This window comes from Podarcis gaigeae (genome assembly GCF_964106915.1).
Source record: "Podarcis gaigeae genome assembly, chromosome: 1".
NCBI lineage: Eukaryota > Metazoa > Chordata > Lepidosauria > Squamata > Lacertidae > Podarcis > Podarcis gaigeae.
The window spans coordinates 135,470,484-135,490,363 of record NC_139678.1 but is presented as its reverse complement, the minus strand read 5'-3'; the positions used below and the strand labels follow the sequence as shown (position 1 = coordinate 135,490,363).

Here is a 19,880-nt window from a genome sequence, read left to right as displayed (position 1 = left end):
TTTTATTTGTTTTTTATCTTATATTCTGGAAATGTACATCCAATTTTTTTTCCTTTAATTTTTTTGGGGGCCCCCAAGAGAGTGGGTGCCTAAGCTATAGCTTGTTTAGCTTATACATAAATCCGGCACTGCTTCAAGATGATATCCTCTGCAGTAGAAGGTGACTTTTCTGAGGAGATGATGTAGGAACCCAGCTACTACCACCTTTTAATACCTGATCCCCCCCCCAACCAAGAATCTGACCAAAGTCCTTAGTGCTAATGTTGTCTCTGGAAACTGGAAAGGGGAAGAGTTGGTTGTTATTAGACACAAGGATAACATATTATCAGTTTGCTCAAATATCCATTCATCTAGCTGGAACAGCACAAAATCAAACTCAACAAGTTTATAAAGAAGTTATACAGCACATGTGATTGTCTGATTTGCTGTTCTGATTTTTGCGTGTTTTCTTTTTAAAGGGGTTGTGTGCTCAGACCTTCTGTGGTCACATGCATTCCTGCAACCATGCCACATTCAACATGAAGGTAAGCTCTAAACCCTAAAGTAAATGGTAGCCTAGAGTAGAATATATCTATGAATGACACTACAGCTGAATATGTCATGGGCACAGCCTCTAAGATTCTATGGGAATAAAGGAATGGTATGCTATATGTTCTCCACATTGCATGACCTGATGCAGAAGAAGGCAGGGCTCCTCCATGTGTAATAATTGTGTAGGAGACGGAATTTCAGCAGAATTGGCTTCCATTACAAGAGCTGCACCTGCTGAAATTTTCTTGTCTACACAAGTATTTTAGGCATATGAGCCCTGCCATGTTTTGCATCTGGCCACCTGATCTCCACGTCACCCGGTTTTCAGGTCAGTATTCATGATTTTAGGGAGTGGGTGGGTATTCCCTTCCCAGGAAAGAGTGTTGAGCCTATCTTTTTCATAGCTATTCACAGGTATTTGTATCCCTACTGTTTTCCTACTCTGTTCCTTGGACCATTTGTTTCATTCCTCCCAAAGTCATCCGAAACAGAGGTCACACTCCAGAAGGGATGATTTCACTACACTGTGTAGCAACTCAGATTTAGCTATATGTCAGTGTCACTAGGGATAAAGAAAGCCCCTTAGAATCAGACCTGGTCAATTACAGACTGCTATCAGAAATGGATAGTTTTGCAGACCTACTGCTTCTGCATTAATATCCCCCCTGCAGAGAGAGAGAGAGAGAGAGAGAGAGAGAGAGAGAGAGAGAGAGAGAGAGAGAAGGGCCAGTTCTAATGAACCTTTTCGTGAGATAGCATCCCCCTTTGGCTCAGCACTAAAACAGATACTTTAATATTACATTCTTTAAAACCAGTGTTTAAATGACAGGTGGTCTGGGGGCACCTACCCCCTTACTGTGTTCTCTGTTAATTTTTCTTGGGGTCAAATTTCTTAAGGTATTTCACCCCCAAATCCAGAGCAAAACAGAAGGGGAGGGTGACATATTTAACAGCATGGGTCAGCAACCTTTTTCAGTTGTGGGCCGGTCCACCGTCTCTCAGACCATGTGGTGCAGCGGACTATATTTTGAAAAAATAATAATGAATGAATTCCTATGCCCCACCAATAACCCAGAGTTGCATTTTAAATAAAAGGACACATTCTACTCATGTAAAAACACGCTGATTCCTGGACCGTCTGTGGGCTGGATAGAGAAGGCGATTGTGCCGGATCCGGCCCCCGAGACTTAGGTTGCCTACCCCTGTTTAACAGGGAGGAAGGGGCAATTACAATTCTACTGCAGCAGTCAAGCTTCTTACCTCTTGTCTCCTGATTTTTTTATGTATATAAATTAACTCCCTGGTACTCAGGTGGCAACAGAATTGCTGAATTCAGAAGCAAATAATACTGCCAACTCCCCAGTGGCATAGCTGGAGGAAGCCAATAAACATGTGTTGTCTTCTCAGCAAGGTTCCTCATTTCTCTGTGGAGTCAACGAAACCTAGAAGGCTTGATGTGCCTCTTTCCACAGACCCCTGCACAATTATTGTTGCTTATTGTTTATTATATGATGTACATCCCACCCTTCCTGTTGAAGGAGCCCATTAAGACATTCTCAAGTAAGATACAGTACCAACTTTCCCCCTGCAGAGTATCCTTCATGACCTAACATGATTAAATGAAGCAAGCTTTTGTATGCTGATGATTTTGCAGATTAGCATATTATTTTGATAAAGAATATTGCATCTGGCATTAAACGCTGTGTTGGAATCATGGCTTGACATCCTCAGTAACTTAATTAGAAAAGATGGAAACTGCCAGTAGAGGGTTGATTAAACAGAGTGAGGGGTGCAATTTTAGAAGCTGTAATTACAGTTATATAAATTAATCGCAGATACATGGAAGGCAGGCAGCTGAACTGTAGGTGCACAGACATCAAATTATTCGTTGATTTTTTTTTCATTCTAAAAGCTGCAGTGCTGTATATACTTTCACTGAAGTCCATTCCCTTGAAATATGTTTGACTTACTTCTGAGTAAATATGCTTCGAATTTAGATGCAAGACTGTTTTTCAAATGCATGTGCTTACTCAGGAGGAGGCAGAATGGCCAAATAAATTACCATGTGTTCATCTTTGATATATTTATTTTTTAGTTAGTGGTTTCAGCATAGCAGCACATGCAATGGCCTCATTGCATGTATTTTATTTTACAGCTGATCTTATGTTTTTGAGAGTGACACAGGAAAATCCTCTCCACTGAAGCCCACTTGCCGCAAGCTTCAGAGGAGTTAGCTAGGGTTGCTATATTTCAAAAAGTGAAAAACCGGATATGGGTTGCCATGCATCTGAATTTTCCTGGACTTTTTTTTTCTTTTTGAAAATTCCCCCCCAGATGCCATTTCCAGAGGACGAATCCCATATATGTCTGGGAAAACTTGGAGGTATGGCAGCCCTAGAGTTAGCATCTGTCTAGTGGTGGTAATGTCCAAATAATAGTGTATGGGAGACCCAGTAAAGCAGATACAGAATTTTTTTGACCCTCCCGATATTGCTAGAACTGCAATTCCCATCATCCCTGACTACTGGCCATGTGTTCCAGGGCTGATGAGAGTTGTAATTCAGCAACATCTGGAAAGCCAAAGGTTCTCTACAGCTGCGATAGAGGGTGTGAAGAGTAGTCATGATTTGGGCTGCCAAAGCAGGAATTGTGGTTTCCAGATCTGAATAAAAGAGCAGGAGAGAGTTATAGGCTTTGCATCAGGCACAACTGATGAGGAGCACTTTGGACTCCATTAAAGTCTGGCAGAATAGAAAATTAAAAAATACCACTCTCTACCCTTTTAAACATAATGGACATAAAGAAACAAGTAGAGATCAGCTAGGCAAGCATCACTTGAGTCCCATTCCTATGACTCTTTACTCTTGCTGTCTTACAATATACAATATACACTCTATATAGTATCCTTTCATTCTAATATAAAATAATCTAGTCTGAAATAGTTATTTGTAAAAGAATTAAAAACCTGCTTCATTTCCACAGATTTATATGTGGGAGAAGTTCCCTGTGGGTTCTATCCATCCTTTGACCCTCTTTTCCTGCATATTATTTATACCCTTATATGGAGTTCAGATGTATAAATGTGATTTATAAGGCAAAACAAAATGTAATTTGAAAGAAGTAGCGCGACTTCTCTTAATTCCTACTCCCTAACAAAAAGGATTGCGTAGATTCTGCCATACAACCAGGCCTACAGTGAGGGGCTATTGACATTCCATTCCCATACCTTTCTTCCCAGCTTAGCACTCCAGTGTTAAAACATCCTAGCAAAACTCTCTGACTAACTATCTTCTAGGGTCCGATAAGTTTGGAATGCAGTTTTTACACAGTGAGATTTATACATACATACATACATACATACATACATACATACATACATATATACATACTGCCCTTCATCATAAGAACTCAGACCACAGAATAAAATACTGGATAAAAAGAAGTAAAGAAGTAAATCAAAACCCTCCCTTCCCACAGACACATTTAAAAGGCTGTAAAATATTAATCAGCCAAAGGCCTGGTTGAAGAGGAACATTTTCACCTGGTGCCTAAAAATATAATGAAGGCGCCAGCAATACAGTGAAATTTCAATGCTTTAAATCCAACTCAATTTTCTCACACAGTTCTATTTTTCTTTGTAATCCATAAATATAACCCTGTTCTCTTTTACCTTCTCTTGCCTTTAATCAATTTGTTAGCATGGGGTGGGGGGTTGCCATAATAAATTATGTAGCAAACATGCTATATATAAAGAAAGGGTAAATGCTCCCACCCCCTCACATACCATATTTTGCATTGAAGAAAGTCTTAGAATAGAATCATAGAATCATAGAGTTGGAAGAGACCACAAGGGCCATCGAGTCCAACCCCCTGCCAAGCAGGAAACACCATCAGAGCACTCCTGACATATGGTTGTCAAGCCTCTGCTTAAAGACCTCCAAAGAAGGAGACTCCACCACACTCCTTGGCAGCAAATTCCCTTGTCGAACAGCTCTTACTGTCAGGAAGTTCTTCCTAATGTTTAGGTGGAATCTTCTTTCTTGTAGTTTGGATCCATTGCTCCGTGTCCGCTTTTCTGGAGCAGCAGAAAACTACCTTTCTCCCTCCTCTATGTGACATCCTTTTATATATTTGAACATGGCTATCATATCACCCCTTAACCTCCTCTTCTCCAGGCTAAACATGCCCAGCTCCCTTAGCCGTTCCTCATAAGGCATCGTTTCCAGGCCTTTGACCATTTAGGTTGCCCTCCTCTGGACACGTTCCAGTTTGTCAGTGTCCTTCTTGAACTGTGGTGCCCAGAACTGGACACAGTACTCCAGATGAGGTCTGACCAGAGCAGAATACAGTGGCACTATTACTTCCCTTGATCTAGATGCTATACTCCTATTGATGCAGCCCAGAATTGCATTGGCTTTTTTAGCTGCTGCGTCACACTGTTGGCTCATGTCAAGTTTGTGGTCAACCAAGACTCCTAGATCCTTTTCACATGTACTGCTCTCAAGCCAGGTGCCACTTCTTTCCAGTTCTAAACAGTACGGCTTTGTAGCAGGTTCAGTTTAGGAGTTTATGATCTTGACCCATCTGTTCCAGCACACGTCTGCATATTAGTCCTAATTTCACTCTAATAAACAGAAGTACCTCTGCTTCTTAATGGCTGCATAGGGGGGTTACCGATAGGTGAACTGCTTTTGCACTCAGTGCCTCCCTGCCTCCCAGATTCCATGTCAGAGCGAGAGCCAGGTACCGAGATGGTCTGTGAGTGACACTCACTCCCCTGGCCCCTGGGGGGAGCTTGCAAGGACAATTACCCTCAAATAATCCTTGTTTATCTTTACTAACGATCTCTGCTATCATGGGAGCGGCATCCATTAAGGCAGACTGGAACCAGAAGCCGAGTCTGGGACAGTTTCTATGGGGATGCATACTGTCAAAAGGTTAAATGCAATCAGTTTTGGAGCAGTTAAAACAAAAGCTGTATCAGGAATCTGATATCTAATCAGACATCAAAGCTTTTACATCATGAAGAATTATGAACTTCTAAACTTCCAGATTCTTTAGTACAACACAATTTAGATCTACGAAATCCAAGATGTAGGGGCTATACCACATTAGACTGCAAATGGCATTTACATAAAATTTCTTCTATTTAAAAGAACATAGAAAACTAGTATATCAGGGAGAATACTAGACTTGAACCCATCACTTTTTTTAAAAAAAATTATTTAATCATTTTTTCGATACAAACAATAACCGCAAAAGACACTACAACAAAAACCATAATAACAATAATAACACAGTTTGACAATTCTGATTTAAATACACTGATATACCTATGACTGCACCCATCACTTTGACATCCAGAGTTCTGTGGGTACAGCACACAAATGGAATGGTTCCGTTCTGGTTATGATGTAGTCACATAGACTTAAAATATTTCTTAGAGCTTATCTATTGTTCTCAAGCAAGAAGTAGCTAAACTTCAAGGCTGAATATCTTCTTGCAAAAGTTAAACATTTAACTAAGTTACCAACACAGCCTTTACTAATAATGAACGGATAGTATAGAATTTGAGAAGTTTGATACATGTTTGGAAAGCATGCTGTGTGGACGTATCATAAAAAAACATACATGAATAGGTGTCTGTAACATTAACTTCTTAGTTTGTCAAATACACAAGCTGGCCATAGGGCTTCTGCTTATTATGTTTGCTTATTTACCAAAACCATATTTCAAGTTACAAGATGCAACCACTGAGCCTTGGGCTTGCCAATCATAAGGTCGGCGGTTCAAATCCCCGCCACGGGGTGAGCTCCCATTGCTCAGTCCCTGCACCTGCCAACCTAGCAGTTTGAAAGCATGTCAAGTGCAAGTAGATAAATAGGCACCATTCCGGCGGGAAGGTATACGGCATTTCCGTGTGCTGCTCTGGCTTTGCCAGAAGTGGCTTAGTCCTGCTGGCCACATGACCCGGAAGCTGTCTGTGGACAAACGCCGGCTCCCTCAGCCTATAGAACGATGAGCGTCGCAACCCCATAGTCGTCCGCAACTGGACCTAATGGTCAGGGGTACCTTTACCTTTAACTTTACATGGATTTTTTGGATTTATGAGTTTATACTTTCAGCAAAAGCAGAATTAAGAGGAAGACTGAGTAAAAATGTATGAGAGTTTAAGGGGGTGCTTCAGACCTGCCAAGCAGCAAGGATCATTTCTGGATGTGATGAGGAAGGAAGTTGGAAGGGAGTAGGCAAGCATTTTTAAGGAGATGGGCTAGGGTATGTATGTATATCTGAATGAATGGATGAATGAATGGTAATTAATTGGGAGATAAATATGTCAAATTATGAAAGGGTCAATCTTTTTGCAACAAGAACCTTTTAGGAGTATAAAATTACAAAACCATGTCAGTTAACAACCCACAATCTGTTAAAATTGGATATCCAAATTGGATGTATTATTTGCTCTCTCTGAAGTTAAAATTAGCTCCAGTCAAAATTCTGGAATGGTAGGACTGTAACATTGAGAACGTTAACTCAACATTCATGAAGGTGAAAATTAATTTGGAGAGTTTCAGAATCTGTACAGCCGTTTTTAATTATGGAAATATGGTAAGAAGATAACTTTGCTTTTGTAGTTAAATTATATTATTCCTATGTTTTATTCATATGACTTTAGGAGACCTGAGCTTGGGCAGTTTAAAGTATTCAAGATGGCTATTGCTTGGTGAAATCTAAGTCCTTTAGTTGTTTGGAGGAAATGGAAAAAAAACCTGGAGCAGTAAGACATAAGGAAAAATACAGCCTTGCTTATTTCCCTAGAGAGATCAGTGCAGTGCAGGCACACACTCTGCAAAAAGTTCTGAATGAATAGCTCTGAAGCTGACCAGAATAGCAGATTGCAAAGGTCCTTGTTAACATGGTGCTCAAACTTTTAGTAAGTAGGGATATCCAGATAAAAATGCAATACTGCGCCTTCAGCAAATTTCCAAAGACATTCTCAAAGACAACATGGCATCTCTCCAGATTCTGTGGACTAGAGAAGACAATAGGATGAAACTTTTTATTCATCTAATAAAACCCCAGTAGGCCATTTTCCCCTGCCAGTTGACTTTACATGTCATGAAAGACCCAGGCAGAGGCCTTCATTGATAGGCTCAGCTTCACAACCCACCCAAACCAGGACCGATCCTTTCCACTGTATTCCACAAAAGCTCCTTAAATACCTGTCACTAAAGTTCAAATGGGCAGCCTTCCAAATCCAGATGTCACCTAATTTCATTAATTTGCCTTTCCTGAATCCACATCCATATCCAGCTTCTGTCCCATCTTAGCCAGTCACATATTATCCCAGTAATTTGGAGAAAGTGTAGTCTGTGACTAGTAGAATATCGACTGGCTAGATTAGGCAAAGGCAAACTCAGTCCTCCAGATGTTTTGAGACTACAGTTCCCATCATCCCTGACCACTGGTCCTGTTAGCTAGGGGTGATGGGAGTTGTAGTCCCAAAACATCCGGAGGGCCGAGTTTGCCTATGCCTGGGCTAGATGAAGGAAGAAAAATTCTAAATGTGACTTGAGCTAGCAATAATTAGATCTGTCTTTGTATGTGCTCTTTTTTATTTCTAGAAAAAGAGAGGGGAGTTCTCATTTAATGAAGTGAGCACCCCATTTAATACCCCGGCACCCAATGGTTGTTGAATTTCTTTGGAGAGCTATATTTGTTAGGTGATCTACAGCATACATGCACACTATGGGTCCTTTGTTTGCAGTTCTCTGCCCTTTAAGTTTATCACATCCAAGATAACCAAGGCCATTTTAATTGTATGCAATATTTAATAAGGGATAGCTAAAATGATATTTACTCATTTATTTATCATTGAACAAGATTTATATAACAATCTCTAAGCTGCTTATAAAATATACATAAAAAATGCCAATAAAATAAAATGTTAAAAATAAGTAGACATAATTTTTTATCAAAATGCAGCTAAAACCAGCAGTTTCAAAACAAATTGCGCAGTAAAAGCACATGTCTGGATAGGCTTGTCTAAACAAAATGCTTTTTAGTGATGTTGAAAACAATGCAACAAAGGAATCTGCCTAATATTAATGGACTGAGAGCTTGAGACAGCAGTAGCCCACTGAAGGGTCAATTGCAAGTATGGTGTGAAGGCTTTGTGGCACTTGTAAAAAGTGCCAGGTCCACAGATTGAAGCAGATGAGTAGGCACATATGGGGTCAGGCAGTCGTTCAAGTAAACTAACTCCAACTGAATCCAGTAGCTATGTTATTGTTGTTATAAAAAGTAGCATTAAAAAGAATGATTGCAAATCTCTCATACAGCAACAGAGAAACACAGCAAAGAAATAAGAGTTTTGAAACGAAACAAAGAGGATCTATAAAACAAAAATACATACTTGTAAATCTAGGAACTGTCCCTGGAAAATGGGGATACTTGGAGGGTTTGCAAATAAGATCAACATAATGATATGCAAGGAGCAGTGTGTTTGCCTATGAGTATACGAGAGATTTGTAACCATTTTCTTTTTAAGATTGAATTTTAAAAATATATAACAGAATAATCAATCATAATGCATAATATTGTTTTTGCTATTTCCTGTTGTTTACATTCATATTTAAACTGGCCTTAGGCTCAAGAGCCGAGTCTTAAAGCACTTGAACCTCTTGCAGACCTAGCATGCCTGAGCCCATTGATTTCAGTGGTTTAGACATTCTGCAGTCTGCGCATCAGATTAAGCTCCAAATTGGTGATGTGCAAGGGGCTTTAAATAGGCTGAATTATCTTTATATTTTTAATACTTTGCCTATTAATATTCAAACATTTTGTATTTGCAGTTATCTTAACACCTCACGGTTTGTGGAAACCCATTCTCCTTTCTTTGTTTTTCCCCACCGCCCAAACCAAAAATGGGGGAGGGGGAATCCCCAGCTGAAATGCAAACACTTCAGGTCAGTTTTCCATTGATTTACCAAAGGACAAATAATGTCAGACAGTTCTTATACCAAAACAAAATTTCAATTTTGTTTACCTCTTCAGTAGTCCAGCTTGATGTCAGTTACCATTTAGCTAGGCCAATAGTATTGATATTTGATGTCAGTTCTTATTCATTACTGAGCCAAACGATTCAAGAATCAGATCTTTTAAATGTTTCTACGGATGGCAAAAATAAAGAAGGGGCAGCCTGCCTGCAGTTGACAGACAGAAGCAGAGAAGAGAATAGAATATAAAACTGAAAAGGCACCAGAGGTTCTTATTTATGTATTCAGAGTATTCAGCGCTTTGCATAAACTCAAAGTCAGTCATTTGCAAAGGTTACTTAATAATTTTAAATATGTACAATTGTAGATGCAGAAAGGCTAATAGGGTCTTCCTTAGATGATTGATGCTATTACTTGCAGAGTGTAATTACAAAGTAAGGTTATAATGAAATACAGATATCAGCCTTGTTATTTAACACAAGACTAAGACTAGTACAGAAGGTGTTTGAAAATGAAAAATTTAAAATATTCACGTATGAAAGTGTAACAGAACAAAATTATGAATATGGGTGTTGCGTTAAGCAATAAAATGTGTATTAAAAAGAGCCCTTCCTAGGGACTGCTTAAATAAATTTTATTCAGGATCAAGACATTGATTATATTAGTGGTTTTCAACCAGTGTGCCATGGCACCCTGGGGTGCCTTGAATGATGGTGAGGGCTGCCGTGGGCAAGACTGGCCTCTGTCCCTCTTTCCTTCCTCCTCTGATGCCCTCTCACGTCTCTGCTTCTCAAAGGCTTTCGTGGTGGTTTGCTTATATCCTGCCTTTTCTTCTAAGGGGCTGAAGGTTGCAGTCATGGTACTCTCCCTCTTTATTTTATCCTCACAACAACCCTCTAGAGTAGGCTGTTGGATGGTGTATGCACTGGATCCTCTTTGCAGAAGCCAGAGAAGAGGTTCCAGGGACAACACATGTTATGCAGAGAGGGGTGTACAGGTTTCTTGGAAGCTTTGGATACTCTTGGGGTGGTTGTGTGTTCTAGGAGCCCTAGTTCCACCCTGGCTCATCCTAGTACGTTATGAAGCTGGAATTCTTCACAGCATAAATAAAACCACCCACAATTATCTCTTGCATCCTGGTGGGTCATTGAGAAGAGTCTAGAGATATGGTGGACTGGTTGCCTGTCTTAAAGCATACTCAGTGAATAGGTACTAGGTACCTGCTCAATTTGGAATCAATCTGAAGTTCAAATTCACTTTGAATGTGTTTTGTATTAACTGGGCTGCCTCTATCAGGCCATACTTTTGTTAAATGCAGTAAAGCACAGTGGGATGGGAGTGGAGTCATTGGAAGTCTCTTGTTAAGCCTATATAAATTTCCTTCTGACGCAGACTCTGGATTATTTGAAATCTAATTCAAAATAAATCTGCTGTTAGAAGACAGCCACCCGCAAGAGAAATCTGGGGTGAACTTCAAATAATTACAGGATTTAGTAGCAAATCTAGAATCTTTGTGAAGTTTTCAGCTAGTCAATTTATAAAATGAGCTAAGTAGCAGATATTTGCAGAAAACAGATATTACATGTTGGGTTTCAAAGGATTACTAGAAGCATCCCACCCATTACCTTATCACTCATGAGAAGGGTTCAACTTGCCCTTCAGCACATTGAAAGAAAGCATGTATGGGCTGTATCAGTTAGTCCTGCCTTTTGCTAACATGCCCAGTAACTGCACCCCTGGCTGCCTGAATATTCAAGGTTTCTGTGTTCAAGTAGATGTACTTGTACAGATCTCCATGCAAAGTGGGACTCTGACTGGACAAAGATCTCCTACCCTTGTGTGGAAAAAATACATGAGTAGACACACAGAGCCCCTGTACATGCCAGCCAAATGCACAGATGGCAGAAGGGCATTCAGTCCCATCACATGTGTTGCTTCAGCACATGTGGCATCATCTGAAACTTCCTATGGAGGAGAAGCATTAGCACCATGGAGTGGGAAATAAGTCCAAAAAGCATTTGTGAATTCACACCTACTGATGTTGGTTAGGAGCACACTTGAAGGTGCTTTTACGCTTGGGAATCTTATGGAGTACCATCTGAGATGTCATCACCCATGAGTCCTTTATGAATGCCACTATCAGGGCTTTGGTGTAAAGATAGCATCCAATTCACAACCATCTTAAGAAAGCTTTGGCAATTATCATTCCTCTCCTCATCTGACTGCACAACTCTTTGCAATTGAGAGGCACTGCTTTGATAGATAAAAAGAAAAATAAATTGATTAGACTAAGCTCCTTGGGAAAAAAAGTGTAGCAAAGAAAACTGCTGTATAAAGTGCAGTGTCAACTCTGTATAGCAATAACTCTGCAGGGTGTGCAGTGATCTTGAGCTCTGTATGTAAATTTATGCAAAGAACTTTTGCAAGCCTAGCATGTCCTCTTCTTTTCAAACACCACAAGAAACGTCTTAGTCCTTGATTTGGTGAAAGGCAGAAATATTTCCTCTGTTTCACACAGCAAGGAGGGGTCATGTGGAGTGATTTTAAACAAACAAGAAGAGAATAATCTACCATTGTTTGACAATTTCAAGTGCTAGAAACATTTCAAGGGAAGGGTAAGATTCTTATTTTCATTCATGTTTTCAGTAAGAATATATATATAATGTGGGGTTCTCTGAATAAAAATTGGACCTGCAAACTTGATAAGATAATTTGCTGGATGAGATCAAACCCTGACCAGGAGTTTGTGGTGCATGTTTCATATTTGAGGTGAACATATCAAAGTCACGAGACTCTGTTTCTGAACCCAGGCATACAAGTTTTGATAAAATCACTAATAATTATGGACAGTATTTTATTAACAAGAATCTCCACTTGCACGACAGGACTTCCCTGCCCTCTCCTCCCCAAACTGTTCCAGAGGCTTGGGGAAAACCTCTAGAACAGACTTCAGGGGCACACAGGGTGGAGAGGGTAAAAACATTGCATTTCACAAACAGAAATCCATGCATTTCAGCACTTCAACTTAGCTCATTTGTTGCTTGTTCTGCAAGATTATTCAGTCACTGCCTGAGTCCAGAGGTCTTGTGGGGATGCACATGCTGTTGTTGCCGGTCTCCTTCCAGCTTCCCATGTGTTCAGGGCAAATGTCTGCAGTGGTAACCCTACTCTCCTTATGTCGATTCTGCACTTGATTTAAAGCCAGGAACCCTGTGCTGAACATGTGAGAAGGCAGAAGAAGATATCCAACTATACAGTATGCTAAAGCCCCAACCCTGCAGCCTCTTTATGCAAATAATAATGGAATAGGGCTTGCACATTTGTCCAGGTGCTGGAATGATGAGCTGCTGGTCCTTTCTGGTCAGCTTCCTTAGTTCTTCATGCCACTGCCAAGAGATACCCAAAGCCCTCATTTATCTTGTCTGAAGCTAATAAGATTCACCTAGTAGCATGAGTGAGCAGTAATTGCTCTGCACCTAAATTTATGAGGGGAGGGGGCTCAGCAAGGGCGCCATGCATTTTATAAACAGCCACACTATTATGTCCTCATTACAGAGATGCCTATCAATCAGGGTGGTTGTTGCCTTGCACACATGAAAGGGAAAACTTGTGACTGCTGTCAAGGCTGTGTTTTTGAAAGGAAGCAGCAGCTTTTGTTTCATTCCTTTGTGGATTGCAGGATCTGCAGCTGAAGCAACCAGGGAAACAACAAGAGCATAAATGTGAGGTATCAGTTTTTCCACTAGCCAAGGCCGTGGTTAAGCCACACTGAAGTGTCAGTCATGCCCTGTAAGCTCCTACTCTTTGTGAGGACAGGACAGGTTATGAGATACCTTTCAGAAGTAAACACGCCAACAAGAGAGCAATGCTTGTAAAATTTCTCTCCATCCAAGTTTCTCCTTGAATTTTGGTCTTCTGAATAACTTGCTATTGATTGATTGCTCAGCAGTGCTGCTTTAAAGTCCACCTTTCTTCGGTTTCTGATTTCCAGACTCCATTGTGCCTGCTGCAGGTGGGCATCTTTTCACAGTTTTTATTTGATGACCTCCCCCCACCCCAAGTGTGTACTAGCACACATGTATGTCAAAGCAAAAAATGATTCCTGCTATGATTGTGTGACTGCCCTGACATAGCTTTGAACAGGGTTTCAATCAGTGTGTGCATGTGCTTGTGTACATTAGTAACATGCAATGAGAAAAAAGATATTAACTTCAATCTGTGGCAAACTACACACCCACCTATTAAAAATTAATTTTAGAAATTCTCCAAATTAAAATTTGCTCAGAGGAACGGAAAGCAGGTAACAGGCACAAACTTTGAATTTGATTTCTAGTTACCCAAAGCATTTGTTAAATAGAAGTGTCTGCGGAGGATCGACTGTCTACTGGGGATATGGTTCAACTATGGGCCATAACTTTATCAACTTTACAAGTCTGAATTGAAACAGAACTTATTTGTGACTGACTCCAGCCCATAGTGTGGAGCATCTTTGCTACTAAGATAAGGGCTAGAAATGAAATATCTGAAAATCACATTGGACAGGCAAACCCATTAGCTCGCACATTGGTCTAGATTCCCCAATCTGACAGAAATTAGATTATCATGATAGTGGTGTAAAGGCCTGCCCCACTCCCTGTGACTCCACTTCACAGGTTTTGTATACCAGATGGATTTCTAATTTGGCTGGACTCTTTTCCCAGAGGGTTGGATTCTGGCTGGCAGCTTCCATGAGCCTCCTCCATAGGCTTCCAGCTCCTATTTAGCCTTCCTTTTCCTGTGGTATTGTGTAATGAGTGATGGGCAGAGCAGGTGGATCCTGACCCAGAGTTGAAAAGCAGTGGAGGAAACAAGGGAAGGAAGCCTCAGCCAAAAAAAGTGCTTCATGAGCTCTTTACCTGATTGCTGGAAAAATAATATTCATATGTATCCATCTACTTGTGAGTCTTGCCAAATCTGATTTCTGCTCATCATGTGGCTCATTTCGGCCTGGTCTGGTAACACAAGGCCCAGACCTCCTTCATACCCTCCAACATTTCTCTCATGAAAATAGGGATGTCCCATTTCATAACAATAATTTTACTATTTATATCCCACACATCTTACTGGGTTGCCCCAGCCACTCTGGGCAGCTTCCAACATATATAAAAAACATAAAAACATGTTTTTAATACTTGATTGGGAGCCGCCCAGAGTGGGGATATAAATTATTGTTGTTGTTGTTGTTGTTGTTGTTGTTGTTGTTGTTAAATATTAAACTTTTTAAAAAAACTTCCCTATACAGGATTGCCTTCAGATGGCTGGGGGGAAGATAACTCCATCCCCTCCAGCATTTCTCCAATGAAAATAGGGACATCCTAAGGGAAAGTGGGGCATTCTGGGATCAAATCAGAAACTGGGAGAGCATTTCTAAATCAGGGACATCCCTGGATAATAGGGACACTTGGAGGGTCTGTTGTTTCATCTGCAAAGGGCCTGGAGAAGATTAGCACGAGGTCTTGTTTAGGTGTTGCTGCTGGGGCCAACATTTTGCTCTCGACAAGATGTTTTAGTTATGCTGCGCCTTGCATTATGTTCTTGTACTTTTGTTGCTAACCTTAGTATGCATTTCTACTGGATTGTTTATAGTATATATTTGTTAATATGACATACTTTGGCCGATTTAAATTTTGTTTATATGCCTTGAAATTGTGAATGAATGATGTTTTCTGATGTTGTGAGCCACTTTGAGCATGGCTTACTATGGAAAAACAGCATACACATAAACTGATGTCTATGTGCTGTACAGATTAGGTTTGGTACACATGCTGAAGGAAGCAATATTTCTTTTATTTATCCCCCCCCCCCCGATGTGACAGTGGTAGGTCACAGCATTCACCCTTCCTTATGCAGTACTATTTAGCTCAGCTTTCTAACAGTTCTTTAGTTCCACTGGTGCACCTGGCTGGAATCTTAAATATACTAACTAAGGGAGTACATTCCATTGAACGTAAGAAACACATATAGGGTTGTGCTGCATATGGATCAGCTACTGAACTATTTATTAGTGGTTTATGCCTAAATTATCTCAGTCTACTTCGTGCATTTGATGAAATAAGTAGTTGCTTCCATGAGTTCATGCCAGATGAACCAGTTCCTGTCTATGATTGGACAGACCAGTTACATTACCAGGGACAAACCTGACCAAAGGTCGAGCTTGCCATTATTTTAATTATTCCTTAAAATAAAATGATAATGAAAGGATAATTTTACTAAGAGGACATTTGCAACATTTGCCTCACCAACTCAGTGATTCATCTGTTATTTGCTCTTTGACCATATAAAATAGCAGAATTGATATTTCTATTATGCAGAGCGTGTAACCCAGAAGAAGGATAATTCTGGAGAACATTACTCTTAGGTTACTGGGGTCTGAGCAGGAGCTTTTTGCCTTGTATTTAATTTTGTTCTTCCACAACATACAAGAAAATCACACAGCTCACTGCTTCAGTGCTCCATTATGCTGTTGTGTAAAACTAATTTTACTATGTGGCATACAGCATCAATAGAAGACAGCAGAGAGAAGGGCAGTGAGCCTTACTAAATAATAGTACTTATGGAGATGAAAATGTAGAAGGCTTCAGCAAGGTTGCTAGATTCTGATTTCAACATTTTGTGGAAGGAAGAAAACCATACTGTTGCCAGAGGCAGAAGGCCATTTCTTATCAGTACCCGAAGATGCCAAGCCAGTAAATTACCAAGTTTCTTGTTTAGAACAAAATGTAGCATTAAAGGTTCTTCCTTTTTAACACTATTTATTTTGTAGCCTTTTATTCTAGCTCACTGAAAAGTTTTCACCTTGTTTCATGTCCAAGTTCATTTGTTTTAAAGAAGCTGTAGAATAGATTTATGAGGGGACAAGGCAAATGGCAAATCATGGAAGCAGCAGTAGGACTAAGGGAACACAAAGCTACCATTGTTGCAAACCAAAATAATTTCCCAGCCAAGGCTACAACCTGCTTGGGAGCAAGGGTCTACTTGGGAGTATTAAGATGGGATAGAAAAGAGAATGGGTGTAGTTTGAAGGACCTCCTCTAAAATTCAGCAGGGCAAGGCTATGAAGATATAATACTCTCAGCTTCTCAGAGAGTCAGAGGAAGCACAGAGACAATGTTGAGAGAACCCACCCTCTCACTTTCTGCTTTGGCCTTGGGCAACCAGCTATGGTAGTCATGAAAGAGAATCTTAAGAAGCAAGCCGAAATGTTTGTGCAAAAGGCAGATTGTACACTGCAATCCTGCATATCTTAATATTAATGTAACATAATATAGATGTATTCTTGTTGGTTTATGTCAAATGCCTCCAAATCCATCTCCAGTTAACATTTTTGTGCAGATAACATTTCCCCCCCCATTTCATCTCCAAATACAGATTTTTGGTTTTCCTCTGAAATATATTTTTCCTATTACATATGGGATATGCCTTTCCTAAAGCCGTTCCTTAAGGTAAAGGAGAGGGTCATGAAAAAATGTTAGTTACTACTATGGCTTCCTTTGTATTACAATTAACGTTGGGTTCCAGAATTAACGTTTTCCTCATCTTTCCCAGGGTGATACCATTGTTTCCTGTGACTCTTACGGAGTGTTGAAACTGTGGGACATTCGGAGAGGCGTACCAATGGTGTCAATTGACGCAGGCCCACATCCTGGCAACCAAGTGGCCTTTGACCCATCTGGTAAGATGCTCCATGAAACTGGAGGCTTTGACTGTTTTTCTTTTCCTGATTTATTTTTCTTTCAAAATAATTTGATGCTGAAAAAGAATTAACTTAGCTCCACTAGTTTCTGTTTCTTTCACATATTACCTATGTACCTCACCCGAGTTCATACATTTCAGTTTTTTCAGAGATCACACCATCATTTAAATGCATGAAACTTTAATCTCAAATTAGCCACTCACCTTTCATGTCAGCCATTGCCTAATAATGGCTCGGATTGTTCATGCATCAAAATGAGGTGGTGCAGTACACTATATCACTTAGGCTACAGGTTGGAGATACTACTTATGAAGACCACCATAAATTGTTTTTAAAATTGTGTTTATTTAAGAAAAAGTATAAAAAATTCTTGCAAATAGACAATTTCAGGAGGAAAGGTTTTAGAGCAGCCTTCTCCCTATATTTCCCTTTCTATTTATAGGGAGCTTTCAGTGTAGACAAACATTTTAAAATCAAGTCCTGTTACCTATAGTCTAAAGTGGTGCAGTCCATTTCACCACCCCAGTCTGTGGCATGCATAGAACAGACCTGAGAGGTGAGCAAAAAAAGTAATATGTATGAAAGATACTTGCTATTATTTAAATTAGTGGTGTTAAAAGTTGCTTAAACCTAAACAGAAAACAAAAAGCTTTTATTCACGGGGATTTTTATATACTTTTCCTCTTTTCTGCTGATAAAATACTTATACAAGTTTCATAAGCCACGACTGATAAGTACTATTACTCTTACAGCTGACTTTGTACCATAATAGATGGTCTGCAACTCACAAGGAAATGAAATATATGTAGAGCACAACCACTTTTGCATCCTCAGCTATTTATAACAATATGTCACCTGCATTGTGAATGACTTTCCTTTTATTTAAAAAAGTAGCCAAGGTACAAATAGAATAAATGTATTTTATGTGGGACATTAATCTTCATTCCAAAAGCTAAGTAATTGCTCAGCATAAAACATAGGCACACACCCCATACAGGAATGCACATATGCTTTACTTTGTGTTTTTTCAAATACATAGTGGATTTAGAGTAATAAAATAGGGACCATTGCTGCTTTTTGCGATTTCTAAGACTCCCCACCCCCCACGTAAATGTATGCTTAAACTCAGGGTGCAGAAATTCATCGCATAGGAATGTATGTGCACTGACCTGTCTTTTGGAATATCAGTCGTTTTTATCAAACCCTCTTTGTGTGTCTCTCAGAATTCCTCTGATCTTGTCCAAGCAGGAATCTGCAAGTTCAGCTAGAAATATTTTAGGGCAAAATTCATGTGCAAGAAAGGCTGCTGCATATAAAAATGCTTGAGGTACTAGCACCTTTGGTAAGAGTTCTCATTCCTAGCCTGTATTCGTCCTACCATTCTTGAAAACAGGTTAGAGTTGACAGCACAAACTATCTTGATACGCCTTTAAAAAGATGTTCTCAGAACCCTTTTGCACATGTGAACCATATTTGTCAAAGTAGAGATAAGTGTGCTTTCCAAAACTCTCATTGGATTAGTCTAGAAATTACTCAGGTCTGGGGGTAGTACTTCCAAGCCAGACCAAAGAGATGGGAACAGTAATCTACTTATGTGGGACAGTAAAAGACACTGGACATGCAAAATATGAGGAGTGAGGTATCAATAGGCAGCGAGTTCCAAAATGTAGGTGCTGCCACAGTAAATGATTGAATTTCTACAAATGCTGAATGGATATTATGCAGCACCAGCTGTAGTGCCAATTCTGCCGATCAAAGCGGTTGAGTGGGCACAAGTGCGGTAAGGCAGTCTGATTTTACTAATGTACCTCTTTATTCCAATCCTATTCAATGTAATGCCATTCTGTGACACTGAACAGGGTCAGAACAAAAAAGCATGGGGTCAAAAATCAAGGAGGGAATAGAAGCCAATCTCGTGTGTTTTTTCACAAGGGGGTGGGCTTTCCTTGCCCAGCCCTCTATATTCCAGGCCAACTCATTGTAGGGACATTATAATAAATGGGATCAAATTAAGAAGCTGGTATGAATTTCCACAGCCAAGAACCCTGTGCACTGGCAGCTCTGGCAACTTGCTGGATATTTGGCTGCCAAAGTCCTCATTATTCCTGGCTGATGATACTTTGCTGTCCTAGCTGTGCAGAGTATTTTGTCTTGGCCATGTGCTTCTTCCTCAGCTTGGATTTTAATTTCAGCAAATATTTCTGGGGTGTGCAACGGTTTGAGGTACATTTTTTTAAAATCCAAGAGCCAGTCTTTGAACCTTGCTAAGAATGAAAACTAAAACCTCACCCTAGCTAGTATATATCTCCTATCCACATCTACCAACTGCTCACTTCTGAAAGACTATTTTGAGCCAAGTGGGGAACTTTCCAGTAGAAAAAAAATCTTGTCAGATCTAGATAATTTAAATAGGTAGAACAATCCTATAATTTGGATAAAATCCAGAACTGTCACTACAGTAAAAAGCCAAAGAAGGAATGGCAAGCTTGACTCAATGACCAAGAATAAAGTTCAGTTTAAAACAATGCAGTCATAACTCAGTCATAACTCCCAAGCAATAGGGAGAAATATTATAGCAGGTTTGTTAATATAATTTGAACATAATCTTCATTTTCAAA

At 39.9% G+C, this 19,880-nt stretch overlaps 1 protein-coding gene across 3 annotated transcripts in view; it reads left to right on the top strand.

Moving 5' to 3' along the window:
• SPAG16 (sperm associated antigen 16) overlaps positions 1–19,880 on the top strand; it is a 444,022-nt gene that overhangs the window by 311,676 nt on the left and 112,466 nt on the right. For all 3 annotated transcript variants that reach the window (XM_083708993.1, XM_083708994.1, XM_083708995.1), the window contains 2 exons: positions 459–524; positions 17,115–17,241. In XM_083708993.1, the coding sequence (XP_083565119.1) occupies positions 459–524; positions 17,115–17,241 (193 nt within the window). The remainder of the gene's footprint in view (positions 1–458; positions 525–17,114; positions 17,242–19,880) is intronic.